General features: G+C 60.6%; 2 protein-coding genes across 2 annotated transcripts; both read left to right on the forward strand.

The window, feature by feature from the left end:
* Positions 1-2116: 2116 nt before the first annotated feature.
* Positions 2117-4117, forward strand: SYT8 (synaptotagmin VIII). Its single transcript, XM_006878182.1, is given in 10 exon segments — positions 2117-2123; positions 2219-2385; positions 2720-2806; positions 2940-2978; positions 2981-3106; positions 3159-3291; positions 3294-3325; positions 3455-3563; positions 3671-3804; positions 3884-4117. Coding segments are annotated over 10 exon segments (1068 nt in total).
* Positions 4118-4274: 157 nt separating this feature from the next.
* Positions 4275-7834, forward strand: LOC102832095. Its single transcript, XM_006861024.1, has 9 exons — positions 4275-4845; positions 5421-5540; positions 5942-6054; positions 6145-6174; positions 6811-6852; positions 7068-7196; positions 7301-7390; positions 7473-7649; positions 7739-7834. The coding sequence occupies exons 1-9, from the start codon at positions 4275-4277 to the stop codon at positions 7832-7834; spliced, it is 1368 nt and encodes a 455-aa protein (XP_006861086.1).
* The last annotated feature ends 937 nt before the right edge of the window (positions 7835-8771 follow it).

The following is an 8771-nucleotide window of genomic DNA, read 5'->3' on the forward strand; positions in this document are numbered from 1 at the left end:
ACACACAAAGCCCAAATTCTGAACCGTAACTCAAAGGAAGCTATTTTAATTTTAATTTCAGGATACATGTAAGCTCTGAGATTACAAAAAATCAGAATTGATTAAATTGAAGTTAATGGACTAATGAGCAGGAGATGGGGGGTGGCGTGTGTAAATCCAGCTCCAGGGACCCGCAGGCCAGTGGTAATTCCACCAGTGAACACTAGGGGCGCTTTGCCAGGGCCCTGCGGGGTGCTCATATTCTTTGTAGGGGACAGTAGGACTGGCTCTAGAATCTTCGAGGCCAAATGCAAAACAATGTGGAGCGCCGGAGACACGGTGGGTGGGCTCAAGCCGACTATGCCCACTGTTTTCACCACCAGGGATTCTAAGCCTCATGTCATACTTGTTGTTAGGTGCCATTACGTTGCTTCTTCTGGTTCATAGCAACAAAATGAGATTCTGCCCACCATTTGTTGTCACTGCTATTAAATGCCGTCGAGTCGATTCTGACTTATCACAACCCTGTAGAGGGTTTCTGAAGAGAGGCTGGTGGGCTTGAACCACCCACCTCGTGGTTAGCAGACCAGGGCTTATTCTACAGTGCCAAGGCAGGCCTCCGACGATGATGTTGGTGTTGTTAAGTGTCATTGAATTAATTCTGACTCATTGGGACCCTGTATAGGGTTTCTGAGGAGTCACTAGTGGATCTGAATCACCGACCTTGCGGTTAACAGTCCAGTGCTTATCCTACAGCACCATTTACTTGTCCTTGGAAGGGGTCATCATCCTGACTTTGCAGGAACCATGAGCATAAGTGAAGGACCCTTGGGGGTGGACAGAGATAGCAAGGGAGACAGGACCCCCAGGGTTTGGTGTGTGGATTTACTGGGGCCCTCAGGGCCTGGTGTGTGGATTTCCTGGTGCCTGGACCCCCAGGGTTTGGTGTGTGGATTTACTGGGGCCCTCAGGGCCTGGTATGTGGATTTACTGGGGCCCTCAGGGTCTGATGTGTGGATTTGTAGTGGCCTGAATCCCCAGGGACTGTGTGTAGATTTCCTGGGGCCTGGACCCCCCAACTGTTGTTGGAGCTGCTCCCCCTTCCACTAGACTAGTGTGGGGGGGCGGAGGACAGGAAAGGGGTGTCACAGGAACCCTGTTAGAGCCTTAGCACTCCGCCCCACTTGGATCCCTGGCCTCCTTGTTGGGAGGAACCAGCCCAACCAGGTGCGTTCCCACCCCAGGCCCCAGGCAGGTAAGGGTGCAGGGGCCAGGCAGGCCACGCCAGTCCCTCCCTTCCCCTCCCCCACCAGAGGGTGGCGGAGCAGGCAGGTAGGCGAGTCTGGGCAGCTGAGTCAGGGCGCCTGGAATGTTCTGGCCTCGCCCTACCCCTACCTGCCCCCACCTCACCCTCATCCCCAGGCGTTGCTGGCCAGGAGCCCACCTGTGCCAGGGGTATGCCTTGAGCTCAGGCTTACAGGAACGAGCTGCCACCATGCCAGACCCTCTATGTCGCCCCAGCAGCGTCCCCTTCCCCATGACCCCTGAAAGCCTAGCTTCCTGTGCTTCCCAGGCCCCAAGTTCACAGTGGACATGCCACCCCCAACCTCCCATGTGTAACTGCAAATCCCCAGGGGCAGAGGAGGAATGAGACACTCCCTACCCCCTACCACAAAGGCTAGGAGAGAGGGGTCAGGAGAGCTGGAGGGCTTCCTGGGAGAGGTGGCTCTGGCGCTGCTCCTGCAGGGAGGGAGGGAGGAAGGGAGGGCCCTGTGGTCCATGACCAGTGAAGACAAGACTCCCAGTCCTGGGCTCCTTGGCTGAGGCTAGGGGCTGGCGGGGTGGCCAGGAGGCAGGGCCTGTGGCAGCGAAGCCCAAGCTTTCGCCAGAGCCCAGAGCCTCCCTGGCCATGCTGGCTTCTACTCCGAGTCCTCACCCATGGCTACCTCCTTGCCCAGGTGGCTTAAGGCAGATGGGGCAGCAAGCAAGGGTCCGAGGGGCCACCCCACACCATTAGCTGACCCCCCTCTCCAAACGGCAGGGCCAGGGGTGGGCACGTCCCCCAGCCCCCTGAAATGCCCTGGCTGGACCTGACACCACAGCTCAGCCCGAGCTGACTGCTGAGCCCACTGTCAGGATGCCCTGTAAGTGCTGGGACCCCCGAAAGGGGTGGATGATGGCTCAGCCTTAGAGCTGGAAGCTGTCCAGAGGAGCACCTGGCCCCCGTCTGTACCTCCAGGGTCCCGCTGGGCACTTGTGGCCATAGCAGTGGCTGCCGGAATCCTGGTTGTTGTCACCTCCTGTGTGCCATCCGGTGCCGCCCGTCGCCACTGTCACAACAAGAAGCCCAGAGACAAGGAGGCCGTAGCTCTGGGCAGCACCTCCGGATCCACCACAGCCCATTTGGTGAGGTCCCCCGTGACCCCCCCATGCCCAACTCTAGGGCCACCTCAGCCCCCACCGAGGTTTGACACACACTGGCAGAGCAGGGGTTTCCTGGTGGGGGACACAGATGAGCAAAGGTCATGGGCACAGGAGGAAGAGAGGGCTGGGACCAGTAGCTCAAAGACCTGAATGTTGGTCCTTGGGAGCCACAGTAGGTTCTTGAGGAAGGCCCTGGTGAAACAGGTGCTGCCCGGAGACAGGTGCCCAGACACAGGCACTGTTTGTGGGATGCCCAGAGCTCCGATAGGTGGGGCTTCACCAACACTTGTCACTGTGTCCTGCCCCCTTCCACCAGGTGCAGCCAGATGTGGGTAGTCTGGAATCTGGGCCAGGGGGCCCGTGTCTGCTCCTCTCCTTGGAGTATGACTTTGGGAGTGAGGAGGTAAGGAAGGACTGCCCACTGCCCAGGCCCTGATGGTCTATCGGGAAGGTACAATGGAGGTCAAACACTGTTCCCTGGGTGATGGGGTCATGCCCAATGGATATCTGGGTTGAATTCACACTATGCCTTCCAGATCAGGGTGGGCCTTAAACAGACAGCTGACCTGAGCCCCCTGCATCCTATGGCACGGCTGACCCTTAAGCTCGAATCAGCATCTCCACCCAGGCCAGACATGGGCACAAGACTAAGGTGCCCCGGGGCACACTCAGTCCCCAGTTTCAGGAGACCCGCTGCTTCCAGGTGGGTCTGAGCCAATCAGGGTGGGTCCTGCTCACAGCCCCTGTCCCTCCAGGTCCCAAAAGCTGAGCTACCGAGGGCCGCCCTACGAGTGCAAGTCCTGGACTTCAAGCGTTTTTCGCAGCACACACCGCTAGGCGAACTGCCCCTGCCATTGGGCACCGTGGAACTACAATATGTTCTAGAGCTTAGCACCAGCTGGACCCACCAGGCGTAGCTCAGGTGAGATCAATGACTGTCGGCCACAGCGGCACAAGACCTGAGGAACATGCTCGAAGGCTCAGCAGACCCTCTGCAGAGTCCTGTACCAACTCGGCCGCACTCTGGCTGAGGTCTACGTCTCTGCCATAGCCCAAGCAGACGATGGGGGAGCTATGCTTCTTTGTGCAATAGATGCCCAGCTCCAGCTGGCTGTCTGTGGTGGTCCTGGAGGCCCGGAGCCTGAACCCAGGACTAGCAGGTGAGTTCTCACTGCCCGTTCAGAGGGAAGGGGGGGAAGGACGGAGGGCTGGGGCCTGGACTGGCCTCAGACCCGGGTCTGCTCCTCCGTCCACTGTGTGCGCCCAGAGCCCTACGTGAAGGTCCAGCTCATTCTGCATCAGAGGAAGTGGAAGAAGAGGAAGGCCGCTGGGCGGCAGGTCACCACCTCTCCCTACTTCAATGAAGCCTTCACCTTCCACGTGCCCTTCAGTCAGATCCAGGTGGGCCTCTGGGAGGAAGGGACTGGCCAGGGCCTCACAGGGGCCAAACCGATTGCTGTCTTTCCCTGCTCCTCACCAGAGCGTGGACTTGGTGCTGGCGGTCTGGGCCCGAGGTCCGCAGTTCTGGGCTGGGCCCTTGGGGAAGCTGCTGCTAGGTGGTCATGCTTCTGGTCAGTCCCTGCAGAACTGGACAGACCTGCTGGCCCAGGCCCGGAGACCCATCACACAGTGGCATCACCTGAGACCAGCCAGGGCGGTGGGCCAGACCCTGAAACTGCAGCCCCGCCGGCGCCTGCCCTTGTCCCCCTCCTAAGAGCACCCCCAGGCTGCCTGCCGTGGGGATCATGTGACCATGCCCTCTAGGGGGACCCAGGAATAAAGGTCTTTTCTAGCCACTGCGTGTCTCTCCTCACCACAGCCCTGGTCAGCTCTGCTTCAGGAGGGTTTGAGCAGGGTCTGATTTGGGGGCAATGGGAAGAGAAGGGGTGGGGGCCACAGACACAGAGGGGAAGGTGCTGGACAGTCAGGGAGGCCTCAGGAAGAGGCAGAGGGAGCCGGCCCCCCGGGGACAGTTGGAGGCTTTTTTGGTGAGGGGGAGGGAGAGTGGTGTGAAGGGAGGGATCCCCAACCCAAGGGGTCACCGTCCGCAGCCCAGACCCCAGGACCTGACACCCAGGCAGGCATGCCGAGGCTTCCTGTATGAACAGCAGGGGGCAGTAGGCATCTTCGGAATCCGCCTGGGTCTTTGGGGGCGCAGCCCTGGCCCGGAGCACCTCCTAATCCCGCACATCTGGACGGCTTTAGTCAGCAAAGCCTCTTCATCCGCCATCTCCTCTATCCTCCCCACGCTGAGAACGGGTGTGGGGGGGGCCACACAAGAGGGTGCCAAGTCACAGCGGGCTGGGGGGCTGGGGCTGGGAGGGGTCTCGGGCCTGCCCAGGCAGCCAGGGGTGCCGCCCGTGGGTCGGGGAGAGGTTTCCAGGGCGAGGCCCATGCTGGTTGAAGGACGTGTTCTGAATCGCCCAGGTGCACGGCCCCCGGGTAGGGTGTTCTGAGAGAAGATGGCACATTGGGGGGCGGGGGGGGGGACTTATGTGTGAGAGGACAGACAGCCCCTGCTTCGACCGGGCACCAGGGCCCTGAGGCCTCCCCCTGGGAACTGGGCTTGGAGAATTGGAGGGACGTGGCCACTGAGCATCTAAAGTCCCCACCACCACTATTGCAAGGGGACCCTATTGATTAGAGGAACAAATAGGGAGTATCAGGAGGAGGGGACTGCCCTGTGCCCCAGCCAACAGTGATGGAGTGTGGACTGAGCACCTGGTCAAGTCCATCGGCCCAGTGTGGCCAGCTCACAATGGCCGCCCGACCCTGCCCGCCCATGTCAGCAAACAAGGCTGCATGTGTCTGTCCTCAAACTCCTTGCAAGAACAGGGACGTTTCTCAAACTTGTCACTGAGCCCTAAATAGAGCAGCTCAACTGCAGTCTCCACCCGCCCCCGCCCCCCCCAAGACTTCTTGGACTGGGCAGAAGCTCTGGGTCGTTGGACCAGGCCAGGCGCCTGGGCAGGTGGGGAGCTTGCAGCTGGCTCCCTGGTCCCCCATTGGTCTGAGAGGGCTCCATGCCCTTACTGAGCCGGGGCCCAGCCCAGGGGAGGCCATTTATACCCCTCCCCTGGCCCACCAGCCCAACCGGCCGCCGGCTGACCCACTCTGCACCGTAGCACAGAAGCTAGGTGAGGCCCCCACTACACAGTCGACGCCAGGGCTCTGGGCACTGAGCTCCAGAGAGAACTTCTCGGGGGGTTAGGGTGGAAACTGGGGTCGGGGGCTGCGGTGTGGATGCAGCAACTCTTCCTGGGGTCCCCACGGAGCTGGGTGCAAGAAGGAAGATGATGATGTATTGGGTGGTAGGGTGGGCAGACCCCTAAGGACATGGCCTCTGTTCTGGGGACATTAGAGGGAGATTTAAGGGGCGAGGGACCCCTGGCGCTACACCCCAAACCAAGTGGAGGAGCGGTTTCTCCACACTTGGGCTCAAAGCCAAAGAGACAAGATTAAAAATAGCCTCATGGACTCCAGACCACCTGTGCTGACCCATCCGGCACTGCCCTCCCCCCACACATACACCCCCCAGGGACAGCTGCAGCTCCTCCAAGCCTCACCCTGGACTTTGGGACACTCTCCTCTTACTCCCGCTGGGGGAATTCCAAGATGACAGCTCCCCCCACCCCCACCGAAGAGGGGACAGTTGGGCTGGTGGAGGGGACTGGGTGGCCTTCAGTACCACACCCCATAGCCTCAGGGCCAGGGCCTGACACATGTCCTCTGTCTCTCTAGGCTCTGAATTCAGGACTTCAGGATGGGGGAGTAAGTGGTTCCCCAGGGCATCTGCTGCCCTTCTTGTGTGCTGCCCGCCCCCGCCTCACCTCCTCCCAGCCCCCAAGTCCTGCTCCCCTCTGACCATGATCCTGACCCTAAATTTTCTCTTCTCTCCCCCTTCCCCCTGCCCCACAGTGATGAGGTAAGTAGCTGCTTGTCTGGGGAGGTTTACACATGATGGAGGGGACAGACCCCACTGGGGATAGGTCAGAGGTCAGAGGTCAGAGATTCAAGGCCCAGGGAACATGGCCAATTGGTCCCTCCCCTATGGTGAAAATGTGCCACTCCACAGCCCCCCAAGACCCTGATGAAACAGGAAGTGACACCCTGTGCATGAAAGCAGGGGAAGTGGGCTTGGTACCACAGGGAAAGGATTGCTTCTCCTTTCTGACTGTGCCCCAGAACTACAGGGTCCCCCCACCCCTGCTACTGGGCCATTCCTTCTCTGCCTCTGCCTTTCGGAATGGGATCGGTCACCAGGCACAATGCTGTCTCCACACAGCACCTTGTCCCTGAGCCCAGCTCAGCTGCCCCTGGGTAGAACCCCCTGTCTGGAGGGGAGCCGGGGAGAAGGGGAGCTAAACCTCAGTCACCCTGACCCACTCCCTCTCCCCTGCCCTGCAGAAACGCAACAGGGCCATCACGGCCCGCAGACAGCACCTGAAGGTACGGAGACAGTCCTGAGTGTGGTGGGATCCACGTGGGGTCTGGGACCTACAGGGGGGCACCGGAGTCTGCAGAGGGTGTTGGGGGTCTATGGAATTTGCGGGAGGCACTGAGCTCCGTGCATGGCCAGGGGATCTACGGGGGCGACAGGGCCTGAGGAGGGAGGGTCTCCATGGTGGGCCACAACCCCTCATGCCCCCCCACCCCACCCCCAGAGCGTCATGCTCCAGATCGCAGCCACGGAGCTGGAGCAGGAGGGGAGCCGCCGCGAGTCCGAGAAGCAGTCATACCTGCAGGAGCACTGCCCACCCCTGCACATCCCCGGCTCTATGGCTGAAGTACAGGTACCGCCCGCCAGCTGCCTCCATTCCCCTGCACCCGTGGTCTAGGGATGGAGGCCGGGTCTGGCAGTGGGCGACCCTGAGCCCACAGTGGCCTCTGCCCCCAGGAACTCTGCAAGCAGCTACATGCCAAGGTGGACGTGGCCGAGGAGGAGAAGTATGACATGGAAATCAGGGTGCAGAAAAGTACCAAAGAGGTGAGCAGCTGGCCGGGCTGGGCCTGTGGGCCAGGGCAGGGAGGCCAAGCTTCCCCAGTGCTTACCAGTCCCCACCCTGCAGCTGGAGGACATGAACCAGAAGCTCTTTGACTTGAGAGGCAAGTTCAAACGACCCCCACTTCGGAGGGTGCGCATGTCCGCCGACGCCATGCTTAAGGCCCTCCTGGGCTCCAAGCACAAGGTGTGTATGGACCTGAGAGCCAACCTGAAACAGGTCAAGAAAGAGGACACCGAGAAGGTACCTGCCCATGCTCCTAGCCCCAGGGCCCTGGGAAGGGGAGACCCAACCACGAAGCTTACAATTCTGGGCCCTGTCCCCTTCCCCAGGAGCGGGACCTCCGAGATGTTGGCGACTGGCGGAAGAACATCGAGGAGAAGTCAGGCATGGAAGGTCGGAAAAAGATGTTCGAGTCCGAGTCTTAGACTGGCCATCTGGCAGAGGCTACCCACAGAGCCCGGCCCGGCCCAGCCCATCTCAGTGGTCAATAAAGGCTGCTCGTTCCCAACACTGCTCTGGTCTGGTGCTGGCCACCTGGTGGGCTGGGCTCTCACCTCTGGGAACCACCCTCTGTGGCAATGTGGTCAGGGGGATGGGGAGCAGTTCCAGGACTGCCTGGGACAGGAAGGCCCGTGTAACTGGTGACCCTTCCTCTTGGGAAGGGCCTGGGAGAGTGACCACTGGCCCTGCCCAGGGCTCCAGGGCTGGAGGAGAGCTGGTCCTGGAGGAGACACACAAGCTTGCCCCTATGGTGTAAGGTGGCCAGGGCAGACCCCTGCCCCCAGGCTGCCCCTCCTCCAAGAGCCAACAGGACTCCTGCCTGCCGCCCGAAGGGTGACCACACAGCCACTTCCCCTCTTACCCACTCAGGGTAACCCCTTCTGTGTCTCCAGACCCTGGACACTGAGTCTGTACCCTGGCTTGGGCCCTGAGACCTGAGACCACCAGTCTACATGGTGGGGTCTCAACAGGCCAGGCCGGAGGTCTCCGATCCTTCCTGCTGCTCTGCAAGGCAGGCAGCACCACACGCAAGCTATGCGCGAGGAAACAGAGGCCTGGCCTGGTTAGAGGCAGGGGGCAGGCCTCAGATCCCAATCTCCACAGGGGGCATCAGGGAAGTCCTAGGCCAGTCCACCCCCATCTGGGTCGGGCACACCTGGCATGGACAAACTTGGAGGAGGCATGTACCTGAGCTAGGGTGATGATTAACCAAACCTGGTCCTGAACCTGAGCCCCCTGAGCTGGGTGGGAGTAGAGAACTTTGTCTAGCTTCCATTCATCACTAAGAGCCCATCTTGCAAGTCAGGGGACAGAGTACCCCAGGCCTGGACAAAGAGCGTCCTTGGCAAGGTTTGACTGTCA

This window comes from Chrysochloris asiatica, unplaced genomic scaffold (assembly GCF_000296735.1).
Source record: "Chrysochloris asiatica unplaced genomic scaffold, ChrAsi1.0 scaffold00040, whole genome shotgun sequence".
Lineage (NCBI taxonomy): Eukaryota > Metazoa > Chordata > Mammalia > Afrosoricida > Chrysochloridae > Chrysochloris > Chrysochloris asiatica.

Coding starts and splice junctions, on each gene's coding strand:
- LOC102832095 (XM_006861024.1), top strand. CDS start 4,275: ATGGGAAGAGAAGGGGTGGGGGCCACAGACACAGAGGGGAAGGTGCTG. Junction 5,541..5,941: donor CACCGTAGCACAGAAGCTAG/GTGAGGCCCCCA, acceptor TACACCCCCCAG/GGACAGCTGCAGCTCCTCCA. Junction 6,853..7,067: donor CCCGCAGACAGCACCTGAAG/GTACGGAGACAG, acceptor CCCCACCCCCAG/AGCGTCATGCTCCAGATCGC.